This window comes from Leucoraja erinacea, chromosome 24 (assembly GCF_028641065.1).
Source record: "Leucoraja erinacea ecotype New England chromosome 24, Leri_hhj_1, whole genome shotgun sequence".
Classification (NCBI taxonomy): domain Eukaryota; kingdom Metazoa; phylum Chordata; class Chondrichthyes; order Rajiformes; family Rajidae; genus Leucoraja; species Leucoraja erinaceus.
In genome coordinates, this window is record NC_073400.1 from 33372238 (window position 1) to 33397375 (window position 25138).

Sequence of the window (25138 nt, forward strand, 5' to 3'; positions counted from 1 at the left end):
CGTGGGTTTTCTCCGGGTGCTCCGGTTTCCTCCCACACTCCAAAGACGTGCAGGTTTGTAGCTTCATTGGCTTCTGTAAAGTGTAAATTGTCCCTAGTGTGTGTAGGATAGTGTTCATGTGTAGGGATCGCTGGTCGGCACGGACCCGGTGGGCAGTTTCCGCACTGTATCTCTAAAGTCTAAAGACATGTAATGAGGAGGAGTAGCTGGGAGTGAATCCAATAAATCCTGATCGCACCCTCACTAGCTGGCCGCAGGGCTGCAAGAGGTTTGGGGCAGAAGCTAGGCTGACCATCAGTGACATGTTGACCAGGGGTTGTCCCTGCCCCAGTGTGCCTCTACCTCTCCCCTCTCCTCACTGAAGATCCCTCTGTTCCTCTCCTGCAGTTCCTTGTTACAGACCCAGCAGTTCCAACGAGAAGAGATTTACACCAGATAAAGGTTGGTACGTCTATGGAGATGAAGTCACGTTCAGCTGTAACACTGGATACAGGATGGTCGGCTGGGGCAGCAGTCGGTGCAATCAGGATGGGACATTCCACCCACCTCCCCCCAGGTGTGAGAAAGGTAAGATGCCCGTCCACGACTCGAATGAGAGAATGAAAGCCGTTTTGCTCTGGAGCTGGAACCCTCTCTTCCTTCCCTCTCGTAGTCCCTGCCCACTCCACCCAGAGTCTCTGCCCAGAGTTTCTGCCCACGCCTTTGTCCAACGCCAAGCTAGCCCAGATCAGCGCAGTCCAAACCACTGCAATGCCCAGGCTGCAGAGAGGCTGAACCTTCAGCCTACCTGCCCTAGGCAGAGCCCCTGCACCGCTGGGCTGGAGTGGACTGGACTGGACTGGCCTGGGTTAAAGAGCACTGGTCTACACTGGTCTGGGCTAAAGAGTACTGGTGAGGGCTAGTCTGGCTGGAGTGGTCTGGGCTGGACTGCGCTGGCGTGGGCTAGAGTGAACAGGACTGGTCTGGGCTTTGTTGACCTACGTCCCCACACTCTCCCCATCCCTTCGTCCTGCTGGAGTGTGGGGCAGCAGCGTGTGAGACCAATGGACTGGCCTTGCCATTGCCCCTGGCATCAAACCCCACCATACTCCCCTTGCCATGGTTCACCAGCAAGATGACAAAGATCTCAAATGATAATCATTTCTTGTATAGAATCTCTTGCCCAGAGTTGGGGAATCGAGGACCAAAGGACCGAGGTTGAAGGTGAAGGGGAAAAGATTTAATATGGTTCTGAGGGGTAACGTTTTCCCACAAAGGGTGGTGGGTGATTTGAACGAGCTGCCAGAGGAGGTAGTTGAGGCTGGGACTATCCCATCATTTAAGAAACAGTTAGACAGGTACATGGATAGGGCAAGTTTGGAGGGGTATGGACCAAGTGCAGGTAGGTGGGACTAGTGTAGCTGGGACATGTTGGTCAGTGTGTGGAAGTTGAGCCGAAGGGCCTGTTTCCGTGCTGAATCACTCTATGCTCTACTTTGTAATGTAGAATCCTATCCAAAGGGAATACTCACAATCCAGGATCTGATGAAGGTGATCCTACCAAAGGCCGGTGACATCATGGAGGAGATGAAGTCCATCATCAAACTGGAACATCAACTCCTCCAGAAGGAAGAGAACATCATTGCAAACTTCCGAGAGATTTTCCAACTCATTGAACAATTTGTTAACAGCACGAGCATCACTTACTAACTCTAGCTTTACACTTGTTATTGTTTTTCTGCAAACCTCCTCTTCATTACAATCCCCCTGATCAATTCTAGAAGCTTCTGAAGTCTGAAATTCTAATCTTCTGAAATAAAGTTGGACGTGAGAGGGTTGTTTTAATATTTGTTGTTTATTCTCGTCAGGTTTAGTTTAGAGATACAGCACGGAAACAGAAACATAGACAATAGGTGCAGGAGGAGGCCATTCGGCCCTTCGACCCAGCACCGCCATTCAATATGATCATGGCTGATCATCCACAATCAGTACCCCGTTCGTGCTTTCTCCCCATATCCCCTGATTCCGTTAGCCCTAAGAGCTAAATCTAACTTCCTCTTGAAAACATCCAGTGAATTGGCCTCCACTGCCCTCTGTGGCAGAGAATTCCACAGATTCACAACTCTCTGGGTTCAGCTCACAACCATTTGGCCCACCGAGTCCGTGCTGGCCAGCGATCACCCCGTACACTTATACTTACACTATTCTACACACACTAGGGACAATTTACATTTTATACCAAGCCAATGTACCTGCAACGTGAGGTTATCCATTTTGGTGGCAAAAACGGGAAAGCAGACTATTATCTAAATGGTGGCCGATTGGGAAAGGGGGAGATGCAGCGAGACCTGGGTGTCATGGTACACCAGTCATTGAAGGTAGGCATGCAGGTGCAGCAGTCAGTAAAGAAAGCGAATGGTATGTTGGCTTTCATAGCAAGAGGATTTGAGTATAGGAGCAGGGAGGTTCTACTGCAGTTGTACAGGGTCTTGGTGAGACCACACCTGGAGTATTGCGTGCAGTTTTGGTCTCCAAATCTGAAGAAGGACATTATTGCCATAGAGGGAGTGCAGAGAAGGTTCACCAGACTGATTCCTGGGATGTCAGGACTGTCTTATGAAGAAAGACTGGATAGACTTGGTTTATACTCTCTAGAATTTAGGAGATTGAGAGGGGATCTTATAGAAACTTACAAAATTCTTAAGGGGTTGGACAGGCTAGATGCAGGAAGATTGTTCCCAATGTTGGGGAAGTCCAGGACAAGGGGTCACAGCTTAAGGATAAGGGGGAAATCCTTTAAAACCGAGATGAGAAGAACTTTTTTTTTCACACAGAGAGTGGTGAATCTCTGGAACTCTCTGCCACAGAGGGTAGTTGAGGCCAGTTCATTGGCTATATTTAAGAGGGAGTTAGATGTGGCCCTTGTGGCTAAGGGGATCAGAGGGTATGGAGAGAAGGCAAGTACGGGATACTGAGTTGGATTATCAGCCATGATCATATTGAATGGCGGTGCAGGCTCGAAGGGCCGAATGGCCTACTCCTGCACCTAATTTCTATGTTTCTATGTTTCTAACCCTGCACTTGTTTGGAGTGTGGGAGCTTGTGGCTGTCATGACTGGAGTATTGGTCAGCAGTGGCCAAGGATGGAGAGATGTCAGCCCCCTAAAGCACTGGCATCTGAACCAGGTTATGGACACAAAATGAACTTGGGAAATCTGTCCTGGAGTCCTCGTCCCCAATGAATCTTCTGTGGAAAACCGGCCGGGCAAATCTTACTCCCTGCTGTCACTCTGTATTTTAGTAGCCAGACATTCAGGTAGTTCCCAGGTCAGGGGTTGGTGAGGGTAGACGGGCTGGGGGTCAGGCTGGAGACTGGGCTCAGGGTTGAGGGGGAGGGGGCAGGTAGGGGAGGGGGAGGTGATGGGGTGAGGTGAGGGTGGGGGGAGGACAGGTGGTGAAGGAGGCATCTCGCATTGAACCTCATTGCTGATCAACTGGACTCTGACAACTTACATTCTGCTGCTCCCTATTTCACAACTTGGTCTGTGTGATGGACTGGGCTACACCTACAATGGTGGGGAGTGTGGTCTGTGTGATGGACTGGGCTACACCTACAATGGTGGGGAGTGTGGTCTGTGTGATGGACTGGGCTACATCTACAACTCGGCAGAGCTGTTGCCAAACGCAGCTGTGACGGGAGGTGACCTTACACTTTGTGTGATGCAGCTGGAGTTGGTTGTTAGAGACACTGGAGTCATGTTGAAATGTGTCCGTTTCCTGAGGAGGTTTAGGCGTTGCTGTGTTCCTGATTGCCGCATCAATGTGGTCTCTGCCTCTGTCTCTGGGTGGGTGGGACAAGCCCAGCTGACCTGCCGGGAGATTCTGTTCCCCATTTCACAGCTCCCACAACATCCTGTGTCTCTAACTACCCCACTGCTTCAGTCAGGGCCAGCCTTAGGAGTGCGGGGCCCAATTGGGAACAATATTTATAGAAATATAAATATATAATTACAAATGGAGACATATAAATTCTGAAGAATGGTCTCGACCAGAACCGTAACTCTCTCCCCAGAGCCCCTGCCCATCCCGCTGAGCCACCACACACAGGGGGGTCCACCTTCAACTTCAGAGCCAAACCAATGACAAAAATGCTGGAGAAACTCAACGGGTGAGGCGGCATCTATGGAGCGAAGGAAATAGCCAACGTTTTGGGCTGGGCCTGAAGAAGGGTTTTGACCTGAAATGTTGCCTATTTCCTTCGTTCCATAGATGCTGCCTCACCCGCTGAGTTTCTCCAGCATTTTTGTCTATCGCAAAACGTCAATGATTCCGGGAATGCCGAGAGAGCTAGAGAGAGACGAGATGGGGAGCGGGATAGAGAGAGAGAGCGCGCGAGAGAGAGGGAGGGAGAGAGCGAAAGACAGAGAGACATAACGTGGGTCGGTAGGTAAATCGAATGACTAACCTGCCCACCAAGAACAAGCTCGCCAAGAAGAAGCCCTCAATCATGATGGTGAGTTTTAAGAAATTCTCAATGTGTCATCAATGCATCGATCTACATTCTTCAGTAAATGTAAGTGTGTTTTACACAAGTATTAATGACACTGCGTGACTTGTATTCAAAGGAACGCAGCGTCATTAATACTTGTTCAAAACACAATTACATTTACTGAGGAATGTGGATCGATACATTGATGCTACATTGTATAACTACTTGTTAACTACTGGCTGTTAACTACTGGCTGTTAACAAGTGCTAACAGTAGTAGTTAACAAATCCTTTGTGTCTGATCGCCATGCAGCGGTTGTTATCCATGTTTTGTAAAAAATCCGCATGGCGAATGTTTTTTTTAAATCTTGTATGGAATTTGTATTTCCGTACGAAATACTGAAAATTAACGTGGGGCCCAATTGGGAGAAATCGGTCCAATCGGCTTAAGGCCGGCCCTGGCTACAGTGACCAGACCACCTTGTTCATTGCCCTTCCCTGCACCCCTCCCACTCCTTCCCTCACACTCTCCCACCATCTCCACCCACTGTACAAGACAAATGTTTAGAAAATTGTTTAGACAAATGATTTTAGAGATATAGTGCGGAAACAAGCTCTTTAGCCACCGAGTCTGTGCCGACCAGCGATCCCTGCACATGAATTAACACATTACACTTCTACCAAGCCAATTAACCTACAAACGCACATTATTGGAGTCAAAACCGAAAATCTCAGTACAGGGAGAACGTGCAAACTCCGTACAGACAGCCGTAGTCAGGATCAAAGCTGTGTCTACGGAGCTGTGAGGCAGCAAATCTATCACTGCGCAAGTATCAGTATACATAAACACTTTATTGCATCGTGTATATGCATACGTGTACAGCGGGGATACACTGAGACAGAATACTGAGGCACCATTCTTGCCCCGGCCCATTTTGCTCCCCATCGAAAAGGAACAGTTTTACTCACTGTAGAGGTTGACCTGCACCTCCTCCAACCTCATCTACTGTATCCGCTGTTCCAGGTGTGGACTCCTGTACATCGGCGAGACCAAGCGCAGGCTCGACGATCGTTTCGCTGAACACCTCCGCTCAGTCCGCCTTAACCTACCTGATCTCCCCGTTGCTCAGCACTTTAACTCCCCCTCCCATTCCCACACTGATCTTTCTGTCCTGGGCCTCCTCCATTGTCAGAGTGAGGCCCAGCGCAAATTGGAGGAACAGCACCTCATATTTCGCTTGGGCAGCTTACACCCCAGCGGTATGAACATTGACTTCTCTAACTTCAAGTAGCCCTTGCTTTCCCTCTCTCCATCCCTCCCCCTTCCCAGTTCTCCCACCAGTCTGACTGTCTCCGACTACATTCTATCTCTGTCCCGCCCACTCCCCAGACATCAGTCTGAAGAAAGGTCTTGACCTGAAACATCACCCATTCCTTCTCTCCAGAGATGCTGCCTGTCCCGCTGAGTTACTCCAGCATTTTGTGTCTACCTTCAATTTAAACCAGCGTCTGCAACAGAGGATGTACTTCCTGTGGCAGTTGAGGAACCACAATCTGCCACAATCAGGCAATGATGGTCCAATTCTACACGGCCATCGTAGAGTCTGTCCTCACCTTCTCCATCATGGTCTGGTTTGGCTCAGCCACCAAGCACGACACCTGGAGGCTGCAGCGAATCGTCCGATCAGCAGAGAAGGTTATTGGCTGCAATCTACCCTCCATTGATGAACTGTACACTGCAAGGGCCAGGAAGCGAGCGGGCAAGATCATCTCTGACCCCTCTCACCCTGGCCACAAACTCTTTGAATCACTTCCCTCTTGAAGGCGACTCCGGACTGTCAAAGCTACCACAGCCAGACATAAAAACAACTTTTTTTCCACGAGTAGTAGCTCTACTCAATAACCAAAAGGTGTCTCGTCAATCTTTACAAGAATGATCCCAGGAATGAGTGAAGGGAATTGGGCAAATTCATTTCATAATAGTCACCTTCACGTGGACATTATTTGTCACATGTCCAACTGCACGGTGAAAATCTTTCTGCATATATTATACATGCGGGCGCCGACATTATTCCATAGTCCCGTCGGCCCGCACGCTGGATGTACTGGTCAGATCCACGCCATCTCTGTGTCACGGGGGGCGGGAACATCTCCTGCAGCCGACCATGAAGGCACTGGCGGCATTATCGGCCGTAAGGAAGGAAACTTCAATGCTAACATTTATATCAAGAGGACTGGAATACAAACACAGAGATGTAACGCTGAGGCTCTACAAGGTGCTGGTCAGGCCACATTTGGAGAACTGGGAGCAAATCTGGACCCCAGATCTGAGGAAGGATGTGCTGGCTCTGGAGAGGGTCCAGAGGAGGTTTACAAGAACGATCCCAGGAATGAGTGGGTTAACCTATGATGAGCGTTTGACATCTCTGGGCCTGTACTCGCTGGAGTTTAGAGGCGGAGGGGGAGCTCATTGAAACGTACAGAATAGCTAAAAGCCTGGATAGAGTGGATGTGGAGAGGATGTTTCCACTGGTGGGAGAGTCTAGGACCAGAGGTCACACCCTCAGAATTAAAGGACGCTCATTTAGGAAGGAGATGAGGAGGAATTTCTTTAGTCAGAGGGTGGTGAATCTGGGGAACACATTGCCACAGACGGCTGTGGAGGCCAAGTCAGTGGATATGTTTGGGGCAGAGACAGACAAGTTCTTCAATAGATTCAAAAAGCTGGAATACCTCAGCGGGATAGGCAGCATCTCTGGTCAGAAGGAATGGGTGATGTTTTGAGTCGAGACCCTTAACCTGCCTGAAGAAGAGTCCTGACCTGAAACGTCACCTTTTCATGTTCTCGAGTGATGCTGCCTGTCCCGCTGAGTTACTCCAGCTTTTTGTGTCTATCTTCGGTGTAAACCAGCGTCTGCAGTTCCTTCCTACACAAGTTCTTGATTAGAATGGGTGTCAAGGGTTATGAGGAGAAGGCAGGAAAATGGGATGAGGTGGCAGAGATCAGCCATGATTGGATGACAGAGTGGACTCGATGGGACGAATGGCCTCATTCTACTCCTATCACTTGTGAACTTGTGTCGGGTGAGGAGGGGAATGAAATGTAGAGCGGGAGGGGGGGGAGAGGGAGGGGGGATGATCTATCTCCCTCCTAACCCCATTCTCCTGCCTTCTCCCCATAACCCCCGACACCCGTACTAATCAAGAATCTATCTATCTCTGTCTTAAAAATATCCACTGACTTGGCCTCCACAGCCGTCTGTGGCGAAGAATTCCACAGATTCACCGCCCTCTCATGACTGCGTAGCCGGACATAGTGCGAACTCCATCATCAAGTTCGCCGACGACACCACTGTTGTGGGACAAATCACTGATGGGGATGAGTCAGAGTATAGAAGTTATTTCTACAAGTCGTGTCCTCGTCCCCCACCTTTGACTTTAGTGCCTCCCCCACACAGTGGGAAACTTAGGTTCTGCTGTGTGGGGATGTTTCATGGCAAATTCTATAGTGTGTTGTGTTCTTTATTTTTATTGTATGGCTGTATGGGAATTTCATTTCACTGTGCCATCTGGCACATGTGACAATTAAATGTATCTTGTATCTTGAATCTTGAATCTTGAGAAGTGAGATTGACCGATTGACCAAATGGTGCCAGCACAATAACCTGGCTCTCAACACCAGCCAAACCAAGAAACTCATTGTGGACTTTGGAACGTGGAGGTTAGGGACCCACAATCCCGTTTATATCAACGGGACGATGGTGGAAAGGGTCACGAACTTCAAATTCCTGGGCGTGCACATTTCCAAAGATCTTTCTTGGTCCCAGCACACTGATGCAATTATAAAGAAAGTATATCAGCGCCTCTACTTCCTGAGAAGATTACGGAGAGTCAGTATGTCAAAGAGGACTCTCTCGAACTTCTACAGGTGCACAGTGGAGAGCACGCTGACCGGTTGCATCGTGGCTTGGTTCGGCAACTTGAGCGTCCAGGAACGGAAAAGAATGCAGAAAGTTGTGACCACTGCCCAGTCCATCATCGGCTCTGACCTCCCCACCATCGAAGGGATCTATCGCAGTCGCTGCCTCAAAAAGGCTGGCAGTATCATCAAGGACCCACACCATCCTGGCCACACACTCATCTCCCCGCTACCATAGGGTAGAAGGTACAGGAGCCTGAAATCTGCAACATCTAGGTTCAGGAACAGCTACTTCCCCACAGCCATCAGGCTATTAAACTCACCAACAAACGGACTCTGAACTATAACAGCCTATTGCACTTTATCTGTTTATTTATGTGTATATTGAACTGAACTGTTCTGTATTTACGCTTACAATATTCTGTTGTGCTGCAGAAAACAAGAATTTCATTGTCCTATCTGGGACACATGACAATAAACTCTCTTGACTTGACTTAACTCTGACTAAAGAAATTCCTCCTCATCTCCTTCCCAAAATAATTGATTCCCAATTCCCCTCGACCACACTTTTCATCCATTAATTTCCCTCCTGGGATAAATTAAGTTGTATTTTGTCATTAACGGAGGAGAGATATACGTCTGAGGTGGAGTCGTTACACTGCTGTCCTCGGAGATAGTGAGCCATCTTTGCTTCCTCTTTCAAGAAAAGGTGACTTGACAGTCTCGAGGGATCTAAATAGAGAGAAAAATGATCAAACTAATGGCAATGTAGAATGTAGTGAACACTTAAACTTGTCAAACTCCGTGACAAAGATTAGTGATGCGATGTCTCTCGGCAGCTTTGTATCGGAGGGATGTACGGGGGAATCTCAGGGTCCAAGTCCATAACTCCATACCTTTCAACCTAATGGGGTGACCAGAACTGCACCCCAATGTCCTATAAAGCTGCATCATGACGAGACGAGCCCAGCTGTGGGGAACGGTGTCCAGATGTGCAGGGCCGGTATCCAGCTGTGGGGACCGTCGTCCAAATGTGCAGGGCCGTAGCCATCTGTGGCCCATATCCAGCTGTGGGGAGGGGCCGTATCCAGATGTGGGAGGGAGTGATGTCCAGCTGTGGGGAGGGGGGTATCCAGATGTGGGAGGGTGTGATGTCCAGCTGTGGGGAGGGGGGTATCCAGATGTGGGAGGGTGTGATGTCCAGCTGTGGGGAGGGGCGGGTCCAATGCGGGATGGGTGTGATATCCAGCTGTGGGGAGGGGCCGTATCCAGATGTGGGAGGGTGTGATGTCCAGCTGTGTAGGGGTATCCAGATGTGGGAGGGTGTGATGTCCAGCTGTGTAGGGGCCGTATCCAGATGTGGGAGTGGGGTGATATCCAGCTGTGGGGCACACCTGCGTTCAGCTACAGAATAGTTAGTCCAGATGTGCAGCTGGTCCAGCTGTGGAACATAAACACTGGAAACACAGCATCACAACAAGGATCCAGTGACTCCACGCTGGGGACGGGGAATCAGAATGTTTGACCAATATTTTCCTGAAGAATATTTAATCTTGAGGTGTATTGGTTGTAATTCTTGACTTCCCGCTAAACTACCCCCCCCCCCCATCCTCCGCCAGTGATCGGTGGGATCGTGCTGGCTTTTAGTTTAGTTTAGAGATACAGCGCGGAAACAGGCCCTTCAGCCCACTGAGTCCGCACCGACCAGCGATCCCCGCACATTAACACTTTCCTACACACACACTGGGACAATTTACATTTTATACCAAGCCAATTAATCTACAAACCTGTCCGTCTTTGGAGTGTGGGAGGAAACCGAAGATCTTGGAGAAAACCCACGCAGGTCATGGGGAGACCGTGCAAACTCCGTACAGACAGCACCCGTAGTCGGGATCGAACCCGGGTCTCTGGCGCTGTGAGGCAGCAGCTCTACCCGCTGCGCCACCATGCCTCTTTACCGAGTTTACAAACATACTGACGAGAAACGCAAGGACAGAAATATATTTCTTACCGTGTGTTCCGATTGTAGAATTAGACACCGAGGCCTGCGGCAAGGGCGGTGACGACAACAGCAGCAACGCTGGCAACAATGATCGCTGCTACAGAAACAAAATGATGAGGGTTAGTGAGGGAGGAACCTTCCTTCAGGCCACTGAGCCACGGGCAAGGTGATTATACCTCAACTTACAGATACAGCACCGAAACAGGCCCTTCAGCCCAACAAGCCAATTAACCAACAAACCTGCACGTCTTTAGAGTGTGGGAGGAAACCAGAGCACCCGGAGTAAGCCCACGCAGGTCACGGGGAGACCGTGCAAACTCCGTACAGACAGCGCCCGTATTCGAGATGGAACCCGGGTCTCTGGTGCCGTGAAGCAGCAGCTCTACCCGCTGCACCGCTGTTGCATTCTTCCCATCTAGTGTTCCATCACAGCTCTGAACTGCCCCTTGCGCATGGCTGAAGTGTGTCCGTGTGGGTGAGGGGTGGGGGGTGAGGGGTGGGGGGTGTGAGGGGTGAGGGATGGTGGGGGTGAGGGGTGGGGGGGGGGGGGTGGGGGGTGGGGGGGGGGGGTGTGGTGGGGGTGGGGGGGGGTGGGGGTGAGAGGTGTGAGGTGGGGGGGGGGTGACGGGGGGGGGGTGAAAGGTGGGGGGTGGGGGGTGTGAAAGGTGGGGGGTGAGGGGTGGGGGGTGAGGGTGGGGGGGTGAGAGGTGGGGGGGGAGGGGTGGGGGGGGGAGAGGGTGGGGGGGTGGGGGGGTGAGAGGTGGGGGGGGTGAGGGGTGAGGGGTGGAGGGGTGGGGGTGTGAGGGGTGAGGGGTGGGGGTGAGAGGTGTGGGGGTGAGGGGGGTGGGGGGTTGGGGTGGGGGGTGAGGGGTGGGGGGTGAGGGGTGGGGGATGAGGGGTGGGGGTGAGAGGGGTGAGGGGTGAGGTGGTGGGGGGTGGGGGGGGTGAGGGGGGTGGAGGGGGTGGGGGGAGGGAGTGAGGATCTGTGTACGACTCGTTTAGGACGGGCTCTTACCTTTCTGTCCAGTTGTGGTTTCGGTCTGGCGGCCACTTTGATTACCGATGTTCTCTAGATGGTGAATGGCAAGAGTTAGTGATTCGATTACTCTCTGTGACATTATTAGACACAGCCCCAAATCCCACACAAAGTCTAGTCCAAAACAGAGACTGTCCCGATCCTACACTTGGACAGGCTCCAACCTGGAGGTGTCCCAGCTACCTGGAGATCACAGCTGGGACACGGTCTACTGTGGCCACCCTCACTGTGGCGGCCGTTCTCTCCACCCTTGTAGCCACACGAAGACCGAGCCAATCATGCCCTGGGAATCTAACCACAGAGCAGGCGACCATTCGGCCCATCGATGCCAACCTGGACCCACTGCAGTTCGCTTACTGAGCCAACCGGTCCACAGAGGACGCAGTCTCTACAACCTCGCACTATCACATGTCGACCGGAAGAATACCTATGCCAGGATCCTCTTCATAGACTTCAACTCCGCTTTTAACACAATCATCCCACAGCAGCTAGTGGAGAAGCTGAAGCTGTTGAAGGTGGACATGGCACTTGCAACCGGGTCCTTAACATTTTGACACAACGGCAGCAGACAGTCAGGGTGGGCAGCTGGACATCAAGAACCATCGCTGTGAGCACTGGTTCACCCTAAGTCTGTGTCCTAAGCCCCCTGCTGTTTAGTCTGCTTACTCATGACTGTACTGCCAGACTCAGCAATAATTCTATCAACAAGTTCGCTGATGACACAACAGTGGTGGGTCTCATCAGTGACAACAATGAGTCAGCGTACAGGATGGAGGTGGAGCTGCTTACAGAGTGGTGCAGATCCCACAATCTCATCCTCAATGTGGAAAAGACCAAGGAAATGGTGATTGATTTCAGGAGGGCTGGAACACACCATCACACTCCGCTGCATATTGATGGAACTGCTGTGGAGAGGGTCAGCAGTGTGAAGTTCTTGGGACTTCACCTGGCAGCTGACCTGACCTCTATGACCAACACCACAGCAGTGATCAAAAGAGCTCAGCAGCTGCTCCACCCTCTCCGGAGACTAAGGAACACAGGTCTCCCTACTGTTCATCTAACGACCTTCTACAGGGGCACCATCGACAGTATACTGACCTACGACATCACTTCCTGGTTTGGGAGCTGCAAGGCTTATGAGCAAAACCAACTCAACAGGATAGTGGAGACCGCCAGCAGGATCATTGGTGCTCCACTCCCTTTCCTGTTGGAGATCTATCACAAGCGGAGCATCAGCAGAGCCATCTCCATTATCAAGGACCCTTATCATCCATCACCCCACATCGTCTCCATTCTGCCATCTGGGAAGAGGTACAGGAGCATCGGCTGCAAAACCAACAGGATGCTCCACAGTTTCTTCCCACAGGCAATAAGACCGGTTAACGGACTGTGTCCCCTCCCCATATATCAAACACCAACACATCTAACCTCGCCCATACGTTGACAGCTAGACACCTGTCAAAGCAAAGCCGGTGGGCGGCGCGACTCTGGCCAGCAGCGGCCTCTGCAGTCTGTCCGCGTTTTATTATTTTCTGTCTGTGTTTTTATGTAGTTTTTGTTATTTTTGTTGGGGTGTGTGTGTGTGTGTGGGGGGGGGGAAACTTTTAAATCTCTCCCTGCACGGGAGACCCGACCTTTTCTCGTCGGGTTTCCGTTATCGTTGGGGCCGCAACGAGGAGCGGCCTCCATCAGGAAGAGACCGGGGACTCTGGTGCTACGACTCACCGTCGCCGTCGCGGGGCTGGCCGAGTCCGGAGCGGGTGGAGCGGTGGAGGAGCGCTGCTGCTGCTGCTGCTGCGGCCCGACCGGAGAGTCGGAGGCTCCAACGGCAGGTCTGTGGACGGCAGCACCGGGAGCCCGCGGGTCCCTGGAGGGAGACCGCTTTTCAGGGCTCTCGCAACGGCGACTTCCCCCGCCCGAGTTGCGGGGTTGAAGAGCTCCTGGAGCGGGGCCTGACATCACTGCCCCGCGCGGCTTGGAATGGCCGCGGGACTCTGCGAGCGCACGCCGGGGGCTCTAACAGCAAGACCCGGTGTGCGACCTTGCACCACCCGGCGTGGCTTTAATGGCAGCGGGACAATCGCCATCGCCAGCCGGGGGCTTTGACTTTGACGGGGGGGGGGGGGGGGAGAGTGCAGTGGAGAGATAAGTTTATTTGGCCTTCCATCACAGCGATGTGATGGATGTTTATGTAAATTATGTTGTGTCTTGGGTCTATGTGTTTGTAATGTATGGCTGCAGAAACGGCATTTCGTTTGGACCTCAAGGGGTCCAAATGACAATTAAATGTATCTTGTATCTTGTCTTGTAAAAGCCACTGTTCGGTCTGAATGTCTGTTCTATTTCAATTTTTAGGCCTATTTTAGATATGGTAATTTTAATTTTTAAAGCAATATGTATTTATCCTGTTTTTATTAATTGCACTGGTTGAGAAACAATTTTTTCGTTTCATCTGTGGATGTAAGTACTCAGTTAAAATGTACTGAATACATACTGATCACATGCTGACCCGACCAACACTGACCACACTGCTCTAAAGCTTCTGCTCTCTCTCCTCCCTCCCCCCCCTCCCCCCCTCCCCCACACCCCCCCCCCCCACCTCCTCCCTCCCTCCCCCTTCATCCCTCCATCCCTCAACCCCCACCCTCCCTCCCCCCCTCCCCTCCTCCCCCCCTCCCTCCCTCCCCCCCCCTCTTCTCCCCCCCCTCTCCCCCCCCCCCCCCCCCCCCCCCCCCCCCCCCCCCCCTCCCCCCCCCCCTCCCCCTCCCCCCCCCCCCCCCCCCCCCCCCCCCTCCTCTCCCTCCCTCCCCCCCCCCCCCCCCCACCCCCCCTCCTCCCCCTCCCTCCCCCCTCCCCAACTCCTCCCTCCCCCCCTCTCCCCCACCTCCTCCTCCCTCCCCACCTCCTCCCTCCCCACCTCCTCCCAACCTCCCCCCTCCTCCCCCCTCCCCACCTCCTCCCTCCCTCCCCAACTCCTCCCTCCCTCCTCCCCCCTCCCCCAACTCCTCCCTCCCTCCCCCCCCACCTCCTCCCCTCCCTCCCCCCCTCCCCAACCTCCCTCCCTCCCCTCCAGATCTCCCCCCCTCCCCAACTCCTCCCTCCCTCCCCCTCCCCCTTCCCCCTCCCCCCGCCTCCCCCCCCCCCCCTCCCCCCCCCCCACCTCCCCCCCCCCTCCCCACCCCAACAACCTCTCCCCCCACCCCCTCCCCCCTCCCCCACCTCCTCCCTCCCTCCCCCTCCCCACCTCCTCCCCTCCCTCCCCCCCTCCCCAACTCCTCCCTCCCTCCCTCCCCCCCCTCCCCAACTCCTCCCTCCCTCCCCCCCCCCCCCCCCCCCTCCCCACCTCCTCCCCCCTATTGTAGTTGTACAGGGTCTTGGTGAGACCACACCTGGAGTATTTCGTACAGTTCTGGTCTCCTAATCTGAGGAAGGACATTCTTGCCACAGAGGGAGTAAAGAGAAGGTTCACCAGACTGATTCCTGGGATGTCAGGACTTTCATATGAAGAAAGACTGGATAGACTCGGCTTGTACTCACTAGAATTTAGAAGATTGAGGGCGGATCTTATAGAAACTTACAAAATTCTTAAGGGGTTGGATGCAGGAAGATTGTTCCCGATGTTGGGGAGGTCCAGAACAAGGGGTCACAGTTTAAGGATAAAGGGGAAATCTTTTAGGACTGAGATGAGAAAAACATTTTTTACACAGAAAATGGTGAGTGTCTGGAATTCTCTGCCACAGAAGGTAGTTGAGGCCACAGTTCACTGGCTATATTTAAGAGGGAGTTAGATGGTGGCCCTTGTGGCTAAAGGGATCAGGGGGTATAGAGAGAAGGCAGGTACAGGATACTGAGTTGGATGATCAGCCATGATCATATTGAATGGCGGTGCAGGCTCGAAGGGCCGAATGGCCTACTCCTGCACCTATTTTCTATGGTTCTATGAAGGGAAGGTCCCACAACAGCTGAGAGATGCCGGCATAATCCACATCTACAAGAGGAAAGGCAACCGCCAATCTTGTGACAATCACCGTGGTGTCTCCCTCCTGCCTGTAACAGGGATGTTCCTGGCACATGTTCTGCTCAGCCGACGTCTGCAACACCTTGAGCAGATTATGGGCTGTCCCACTTACGCGGATTTTTCGGCGACTGCCGGCACCCGTCATTGGTCGTTGGAGGTCGGCAAAAATGTTCAACGTTGAAAATCCAGCGGTGACCAGAAAGACGCTAGGACTCTTTGGGCGACTGAGGAGACGACTCAGGACCGTACAGGGGACACCCTGGTGACATGAAGCCTGTACGGTCGTGAGTCGTCGCCCAAAGAGTCGTACCTTGTTCTGGTCACTGCTGGATTGTCCACATGATGAACATTCTCGGCGACCTGTAACGACCTATGACGGGTGTCGGCAGTTGCGGAAAACGTTGCGTAAGTGGGACAGCCCCGTAAGCTTCTCCTCCCAGAAAGCCAGTGTTGGTTCTGTGCAGAGTGTGGATGTAGACATGATATTTGCTGCACATTAGATCCAGGACAAATGCCAAGGGCAGCACAGTGACCTCTTTGTGACCTTTGTTGGTCTTACCACGGCCTTCGATACGGTGAGCAGAGATGGTTTGTGGAAGATAATGGAGAGGTTTGGCGGTCCCAGCAGGTTGATGACGATTGTCCGGCAGTTCCACGATGGCATGATGGTGAAAGTATTGGATGATGGAGATGTCGCAGAAGTGACAAACTAGTGACAAACGGCATGAAACAAGGCTGCGTACTTGCCCCTACACTGTAGCATGGTCTTCTCCGCCATGCTGACTGATGCTGTCTGTGACTGTCGGGATCAGGGCCGGCCTTAAGCCAATTGGATCCATTGTTCCCAATTGGGCCCCGCACCTAAGGGGGCCATGTGCTGGGCTGGTGGGCAACACACTCTATCCCCTCAGCAGCAACCCCAGTAGTGACAACAACAGAGCATCGCGGTTAACTCTCAATACTGTCACCACTATTTCCGTATGTATCCCTTTCTGCACCCACACTTACTGGTAGTTTCAATATTCAGTATTTACTTTAATGCCATTTTCACTGAGTGCTTACATACACAGATGTAGGTCAATATACTCTCGATGCTGCCACTGTGAAGGTCCTTAGATAAACAGTAGGGAGACCCGGGGCAGGCACGGGGAACCCGTTACTACAACTTTACTTCAGACAGTTATAGTGAGCCCAGCAGCGGATGTGTACACACCAGGATAGTCACTGACCAAGCAGCAGACTCGTATCTGGAATTAGTCAGTCAGGGAGTATCTGAAGTAAACTGCACCGTCCGCTCCCAAAAGCAGCATCTACCAAATGGAACAGTGTTTGATTTACACCACACACTCGCATGCATAAACATGTGGACACAATAGTTGCTTCATTGTCACCTTTACCAAGGTACAGTGAAATTATTTAGCATACAGATCAGTGCGGTTATTGCCGTACCCAAGTACACTGCCCGGTTAGCACATCATGCACAGAAACAGGCACGGAGTCAATATGCAATAGTCACCAGCCAGGTAATTTCATAGTCCCAACTGCAGGTGGCTATGAAGGCCTGTTGTAGCCATTGTATCAACAGAAACATCACATCCCCTTCTCCCCCCATTCGCACAGAACGTGTGTGTGTAATACAGGGCCCAGTGATAAGTCACGGCTGCCATTGGTACGTATAGTAATTAACAAGGGTGTCGGAGATAAGTGGTGAATATCAGCTCCACAAGGCTGAATCTTGAGATGTTGCTGGGACCAGTCATGTGGCAGTGACAGCATTCCCCGCTCCATCCCATCATCAACCTCGGGGACTTCCCATTCCCACCCTTCATTCCCACCCATCGGGAGGGAGCTGTACAAGGATAACATTCTCCCGACCACAGACTGAAACATTAATAGCAAGGAGCAGGTTGTAACCGCAGAGCCCAGACAGAATATTAGTAAACCTTTGTTAAATAACACGTCTTTTTTTTATTTTATTGTCCTGTTGAAGGTATAGTTTGTAGTGGGTTTTTGACTGTGTATGTGGGGGTGTGGGGGGTGTAGGGGGGGTAGGGGGGGGGGGGGGGGGGGGGGGGAACTTTTAAATCTCTTCCCTGTAAGGGGAACCGACCTTTTCCCTGTCGGGTCTCCGTTGCCGTTGGGACCTAAACACTGTGGAGCAGCCTCCAACCGGAACGACCTGGGGGCTCAAGTCACGGAGCCGGCTGAGCTGCGGACCTACCATCGTGCAGCTGGCCAGCTTCGGAGCGTGGAGAGCAGTGGTGGCACGCTGCTGCGACCCGACTCCGGTGGATGGTGACACCGGGAGCTCGCGGGTCCCCGGTGGGAGACCGCTTTGCGGGGCACCGGCAACGGTGACTTCTCCCGCCCGAATTGCGGGGTTGAAGGTGACCTGGAGCGGGGCCTTACATCGCCCAGCGCGGCCTAAACAGTCGCGGGACTTGCTAGCGTCTGCCGGGGGCTCCAACATCAAGACCCGGAGCAGAGCCTTACATCGCCCGGTGCGGCTTTAAATGGCCGCGGGACTTTCTAGCTCCCACCGGCGGCTTTGACTTTGACATCGGGAGAAGAATGGAGAGCAAGGGAGAGACAAGACTTTGCCTTCCATCACAGTGAGGAAGAGATTCACTGTGATGGATGTTTGTGTGGATTGTCTTGGTGTGTGTCTTGGTTCTTTTCTTGTTGTATGACTGCAGAAACCAAATTTCGTTTGAACTCCTTGTCACCGTCCCCTCAGCTGACAATGAACCATTCTCCAATTTCCTCGAGCTACGCCCCCTTTGATCTGTGTTTTCACACCTTACCTGCTCTGTCTCCCTCTCCCCTGACTCTCAGTCTGAAGAAGGGTCTCGACCCGAAACGTCACCCATTCCTTCTCTCCAGTGATGCTGCCTGTCCCGCTGAGTTACTCCAGCATTTTGTGTCTATCTTCGGTTTAAACCAGCACCTGCAGTTCCTTCCTACATATTCTGATGCAATATCTTACGGTCATGAGCAGAGCTGTTCCCAAACCAAGCTGTGATGTAGCTGTGAGAAAAAATGGCGGCCGCGAGGCACGCCCCAGTACAAGCTGCGTTCCTGTCTATTGTACTTGTGTCTGCGTTATACGTTCGTAATGTGTCATGTATAATCCAATACACCCGATGGGAACTCCTAAATTTCAAACTTAACATCCACGGAGTCCTGAGGCCATCTCTACCGAAGGAAATAACGTTTGTTTCTCCGGGTCTCTCTACATTCTGGCCGCAGACCGGCAAACGAAGCAGGCGCCCCAGTATCCTCTCGAGGTTCAAGAGGCCCCATTCCGACCTCCTCTCCCAGCCCTCCTGCTGGCAAATGTTAGATCTCTCCGGTACAAGATGGACAAACTCCAGCTTCTGATTCAGACCAACAGCAACTACAGCAACTGCTCTGCCATCTGCCTGACTGAATCCTGGCTGGATCAGTCAGTGCCCGACCAAGCAGTAACGCTGCCAGGATATACACTTCACCGAGCTGACAGGTCAGCTGAACTATCTTTCAAGTCAAAAGGTGGTGGAATATGCATTATGATAAACCAACGCTGGTGCACAAACTCCACCTCACTCAGCCATGTACGTTCCCCACTCTTGGAGCATCTTACTGCCACATGCAGACCCACCTACCTCCCCAGAGAATTTGCATCGGTCATTGTAATCGGTGTTTATATTCTACCTGAGGCTAATGCTAACGCCACCATGAGCGAATTAGCCTGCCACATATCTGACACAGAAAATTCATACCCAGATGCAGCAATAATTGTGTTAGGTGACTTCAACCACACCAACCTGTCCACTACCACCAGCACGTGACCTGCCCCAGCAGAGGGAACAACATGCTCGACCACTGCTATACTCCGTTTAAGGAGGCCTACCGTGCCTTTGTAGGAGCTCCGTTGGGCAAGTCAGACCACGCGATGCTGCTGCTTATCCCAAAGTACAAGCAAAAAATAAAACCCTCAAAAACTTCTCCCAAATCTGTCAGGTCGTGGTCTACAGATGCCATCGAAAAGCTGCAAGACTGCTTCGCATGCACTGATTGGGAAGTCTTCCGCGCAGCTGGTGACCTCCACGACTACACGGACACAGCGACGTCATATGTCCAATTCTGCGAGCAACTCTGTATCCCTTCAAGAACGGTTAAAACAATACAACAATAAGCCCTGGTTCACAAAAGAAATTCAACAATTAAGAACTGAGAAAAATGCTGCATATAAATCTGGAAATAAGCAGGACTACATGGCTGCAAAATATAAATTAAGGTCTACAATAAGGAAAGCCAAATACAATTATGCCACCAAAATAGAACAAGAAATCTCAACACTAGAACTGTCTGGAAAAAAAAAGAAATCCACCCCCATCCCTGATAATGGTCACCAACTCCCAGATAAACTGAACACTTTCTATGGCAGGTTTAAACAGTCTCCAGTCCCTCCACCATCGTCCCCCTCTCCTCTTCCTCCCCCTCCATTCCACATCCAGGAGGCCGAGGTGAGGACCACCTTCAGGAGACAGAAGAAAAACAAATCTGCAGGCCCAGACAACATCAGCCCAGCAGTGCTCCATCATTGTGCAGCAGAACTGGCCCCTGTGTTCACCAACATCTTCAACACCTCCCTCTGCCAATGTTCAGTGCCCCAGTGCTTCAAACAATCCACCATCATTCCTGTGCCCAAGTCTAACACATCTTCCTGCCTCAATGACTACAGACCGATTGCCCTTACATCCGTGGCCATGAAGTCATTTGAGCGCATCATTCTCGCTCACCTCAAAACCAGCACTTCCTCCAACATGGACCCACATCAATTCGCATATAGAGCCAACAGGTCAGTAGCAGACACAATCAACCTGGCCATCCATCACACTCTGCAACACCTGGAAACCGCCAACATGTATGCCCGCATCCTGTTCATGGACTTCAGTTCGGCATTCAACTCCATCAACCCGGTCAAACGCTTCCATAAATTAACGGACATGAACATTGACCCCTGCATCTGTCACTGGATCCATAGCTTCGTTTGGAACAGACAACAGAGGGTGAAGATACACAACACCACATCTCACCCTCTGCACCTCAGTACAGGAGCTCCTCAGGGCTGCGTCTTGTCACCCTGGTTATTCTCACTCTACACAAATCAACTCGCATCCCAGTATAGTTCAGTTAAAATATATAAATACGCTGATGACACAACCATCATAGGTCTCATCTCTAACAACAACGAAACAGAATACCGCTCTCAAACACACAAAGCAGTCACTTGGTGCACAGACAATAACCTCCTACTCAACACATCAAAAACCCATGAACTTATCATTGATCTCAGACGTAAGGCACAACCCAAGACCCCCCTACTCATCTCCGGCAAACCCATATCCACCGCTGACTCATTCAAATTTCTTGGCACTCACATAAGCAATAACCTCAAATGGAAAACCAACTCAGATCACATTTATAAAAAAGCCAACCAAAGACTTTTCTTTCTCCGCCAGCTCAAGAAGTTCAGAGTGAGGAAACATCTCCTAATCCGATTTTACACAGCCATCATCCAAAGCATGCTCACTTCATCAATAACAGTTTGGTGCAGCAGTTTAGACACTCACTCCCGTAATAAACTACAGCGCATTGTCAACAAAGCATCCAAAATCATCAGCACCCCCCTCCCATCAATAGAATCACTCAACCTCAAACGGTCTGTGTCAATGGTGAAGAAAATCATTTCTGATCCCTCCCACCCAGCTCACCACATCTTCCACCTGCTGCCCTCAGGGAGGCGCTACAGCTCACTGCCCGCCAAAACATCACGATTTAAAAACAGCTTCTACCCACATGCAATTTGAACTCTGAACACTCTATGACAACATCACATAGCCACCTCGTGCATGTACTGTATACTGTATGTTGTTGTGTTTTATGTTATGTTTGACGGGAATCAGCCTATTGTGTAACATCCTGTACTGAACATGAATTCCACCAGCTTGACTGTGTGGTCATTAAATAATCTGAATCTGAATCCGGACATTGCTGCTTTGTGCCAAGACAGACTCTGGGCAGCTGTGCCACTTGGACAGGTCCCCTCCCCCCCTTCCCCCTCCCCCCGCCCCCCCTTCCCCTCCCCCCGCCCCCCCCCCCTTCCCCCTCCCCCCCGAGAACCCTTCCCCTTCACCACCCCCCCTCCCCCCCTCTCCACGTTCCCCGCTGTCCAAGTCTGGTCAATGTTGTTTGTGTTCTACAAGACAAGACCTACACCAAACCCAAACCAATTAGGAGCAGACAAGGGCATTCGATCCAATTTGTGATCCCAGCTACAAAGACAGATGTGTACAGCAATTCGTTCTTCCCCCGCACAATTAAAGCATGGAATAATCTCCACCCAACTATAGTTACCCAACCAGATGCAACTAAATTTAAAGTAGCTCTTTCTTCCCAATAACCCTTTCTGGCTTAAGCCCTCCCTTCACCACCTCCAGTTTAAATTCCATTTGGAATATTTTGGAGGACCAGGAAACCAAGAAAAAGTTCCCGCCTCATCTCCTCTCGCCGGCAGCGCCATCATATCCCCCCCCCCCCCCCCCCCCCGGCACAGAGTGGTCTGGAGATGGGACTGGTCCACTGGTGGGACAAGGGGGGGGGAGAGAGAGGGAGAGGGAGAGGTGAAAGGGGGGGGTTGGGGGGGGAGGCAGGAGGTTCGGGGGAGCAGAAGCAGCAGATGGGCCGAAGGGCCGGTTTCTGTGCCATTACACACTATGCTTCTATCACCTGTACAGTTGGGGGCGGGGTGGCTCCAGTGCCCAGTGTCGGTGCAGGTAATGGTTCTTTCTCCAGTCAAGGTGTAGCCCCGATCACAGGAATAATCGGCCTGTTGTCCGTACGTCCCCTCTACTTCCGGCCAGTGCCATCGGCCACTGGTTGTGGAGGGCCACACCGTGTTACTGTAAGACAGAGACACAAACCTGTCACACCCGTGGTAAAGGGGCAGTATTCCTCCTTGCCACCTTCCCCTCAGCTAAAAATGAACCATTCTACATTTCCCTTCAGCTTCGCCCCCTTTGATCTGTCACCCCCTCCCCTCCCCCGGTCCCAGTGACAGGAATGTCCAGTGGTCACTCACTTTGACACTGAGCGTTGAGCTTGGTCCATCCCTCGTCCGTGCAGAGTATCCGTGAACTGCCAAACCGCTCGTAGCTGGAAGAACAAACAGGTGGACACAGAAATGTCCCGTTTATATAAATATATATTCACTGAGTCACACAGCACGGAAACAGGCCCTTCAGCCCAACCCTTCCATGCCGACCAACATGTCCCATCTACACTAGTCCCATTTGCCCCCATTTGGCCCATCCAACCCTCTCCTATCTATGTATCCAGGGAGCCGTTGGTGCGAGGGGAGGAGTACCTGACACCAAAATCGGCAACGTTCCAGAGAAGGAGTCTGGTGGAATCCTCTGATTGGTGGAAGAGGACCGGGTTTACATTTTTACATTCCTGCCTTCAGGTTTACGATTCTGGGAGTTAAGTGTACAGTATTTATTAGTAAAGTTTCAAGGATAAAATGTTGTGTTTTTTAATATTTAATATAGAGTTAATTTGGGAGTAAGATATGTCGGTGGAGATTGGCCCCGTGGTTTGCTCAGCCTGCAACATGTGGGAGATCAGGGATATGGTCGGTGTCCCTGGTGACTACGTTTGCAGGAAGTGTGTCCAGCTGCAGCTCCTGGCAGACCGCATTGAACGATTGGAACTGCGGCTGGATTCATACTGGAGCATCCACGATGCTGAGAAAGTCGTGGATAGCACGTACAGCGAGTTGGTCACACCGCAGGTAAAAGGTAAGAGGACAGAAGGGGAACGGGTGGCCAATAGTCAGCAAAGCAGTAGGCAGGTAGTGCAGGAGTCCCCTGCGGTCATCTCCCTCCTAAACAGGTATACCATTTTGGATACTGTTGAGGGAGATTGCTCATCAGGGGAATGCAGCAGCAGCCAAGTTCATGGCACCATGGGTGGCTCTGCGGCACATGAGGGGGGGGAAAAGAGGGGGGGGGGGGGGAATAGATAGGGCGGCCAGAAACGAGACATAGGGCATAGAAATAGTAATAGATTCGGCCCTTCGAGCCTGCATTTCAATATGTCAGGGGAATAGATAGGCTCTCCATACCCCCTGATCCCCTTAGCGGCCACATCTAAAATAGACTCCAGGATGGTAGAGAGTTGCCCACTCCTGGTGCTCCAAGGGTCAAGGGATGTCACTGAACGGCTGCAGAACATTCTGGAGGGGGAGGGTGAACAGCCAGTTGTCGTGGTGCATATTGGCACCAACGATATAGGTAAAAAAAAGGGATGAGGTCCTACAAGGTGAATTTAGGGAGCTAGGAGATAAACTTAAAAGTAGGACCTCAAAGGTAATAATCTCTGGATTACTACCAGTACCACGGGCCAGTCAGAGTAGAAATAGGAGGATATTGCAGATGAATATGTGGCTTGAAAAATGGTGCAAGGGGGAGGGATTCAAATTTTTAGGGCATTGGAACCAGTTCTGGGGGAGGTGGGACCAGTACAAACAGGACGGTCTGCACCTGGGCTGGAATGGAACCAATGTCCTTGGGGGAGTGTTTGCTAGTGCTGTCGGGGAGGATTTAAACTAATGTGGCAGGGGGATGGGTACAAGAGCAGAGAGGCAGGGGGGTGTAAAATGAGGGCAGAAGCAATAGGTAGCAAGGTGAAAAGTAAAAGTGGTAGGCAGACAAAACCAGGGCAAAAATCAAAAAGGGCCACTTCTCAACATAATTGTATAAGGGGTAAGAGTGTTGTAAAAACAAGCCTGAAGGCTTTGTGTCTCAATGCAAGGAGTATTTGTAATAAGGTGGATGAGTTGAACGTGCAGATAGCCATTAATGATTATGATATAGTTGGGATCACGGAGACATGGCTCCAGGGTGACCAAGGCTGGGAGCTGAGCATCCAGGGATATTCAATATTGAGGAGGGATAGACAGAAAGGAAAAGGAGGTGGGGTAGTGTTGCTGGTTAGAGAGGAGATTAATGCAATGGAAAGGAAGGACATTAGTTTGGAGGATATGGAATCGGTATGGGTAGAGCTGCGAAACACTAAGGGGCAGAAAACGCTGGTGGGTGTTGTGTACAGGCCACCTAACAGTAGTAGTGAAGTTGGAGATGGTATCAAACAGGAAATTAGAAATGCGTGCGACAAAGGTAAAACAGTTATAATGGGTGACTTCAATCTACATATAGATTGGGTGAATCAAATTGGCAGGGGTGCTGAGGAAGAGGATTTCTTGGAATGTATGCGGGATAGTTATCTAAATCAACATGTAGAGGAACCAACGAGAGAGCAGGCTATTTTAGACTGGGTATTGAGTAATGAGGAAGGGTTAGTGAGCAGTCTTGTTGTACGTGCCCCCTTGGGCAAGAGTGACCATAATATGGTTGAGTTCTTCATTAGGATGGAGAGTGACATTGTTAATTCAGAAACAAGGGTTCTGAACTTAAAGAAAGGTAACTTTGAGGGTATGAGATGTGAATTGGCCAAGATTGACTGGCAATTAATTCTAAAAGGGTTGACGGTGGATATGCAATGGAAGACATTTAAAGACTGCATGGATGAACTACAAAAATTGTTCATCCCAGTTTGGCAAAAGAATAAATCAGGGAAGGTAGTGCATCC

The 25138-nt window shown here is 51.4% G+C and overlaps 2 protein-coding genes across 6 annotated transcripts in view; one reads left to right on the forward strand and one right to left on the reverse strand.

Annotated features, from left to right (window-relative positions):
* The window catches only part of LOC129708975 (C4b-binding protein alpha chain-like), a 60992-nt gene that overhangs the window by 29939 nt on the left and 5915 nt on the right, over window positions 1–25138 (forward strand). For 4 of the 5 annotated variants that reach the window (XM_055655083.1, XM_055655084.1, XM_055655082.1 and 1 more), the window contains 2 exons: window positions 388–567; window positions 1487–1810. In XM_055655083.1, the coding sequence (XP_055511058.1) occupies window positions 388–567; window positions 1487–1689 (383 nt within the window). In that variant the 3' untranslated portion in view covers window positions 1690–1810. Of the gene's footprint in view, window positions 1–387; window positions 568–1486; window positions 1811–25138 lie in introns of those variants that run through there. The other variant, XM_055655081.1, reaches the window with a different exon arrangement.
* LOC129708977 (sushi, von Willebrand factor type A, EGF and pentraxin domain-containing protein 1-like) overlaps window positions 10405–25138 on the reverse strand; it is a 37319-nt gene continuing 22585 nt past the window's right edge. The window contains exons 6-9 of the mRNA XM_055655087.1: window positions 22569–22642; window positions 22217–22389; window positions 11404–11457; window positions 10405–10485 (exon numbers count right to left, since the gene is read on the reverse strand). Of these exons, the coding sequence (XP_055511062.1) occupies window positions 22337–22389; window positions 22569–22642 (127 nt within the window). The 3' untranslated portion in view covers window positions 10405–10485; window positions 11404–11457; window positions 22217–22336. The remainder of the gene's footprint in view (window positions 10486–11403; window positions 11458–22216; window positions 22390–22568; window positions 22643–25138) is intronic.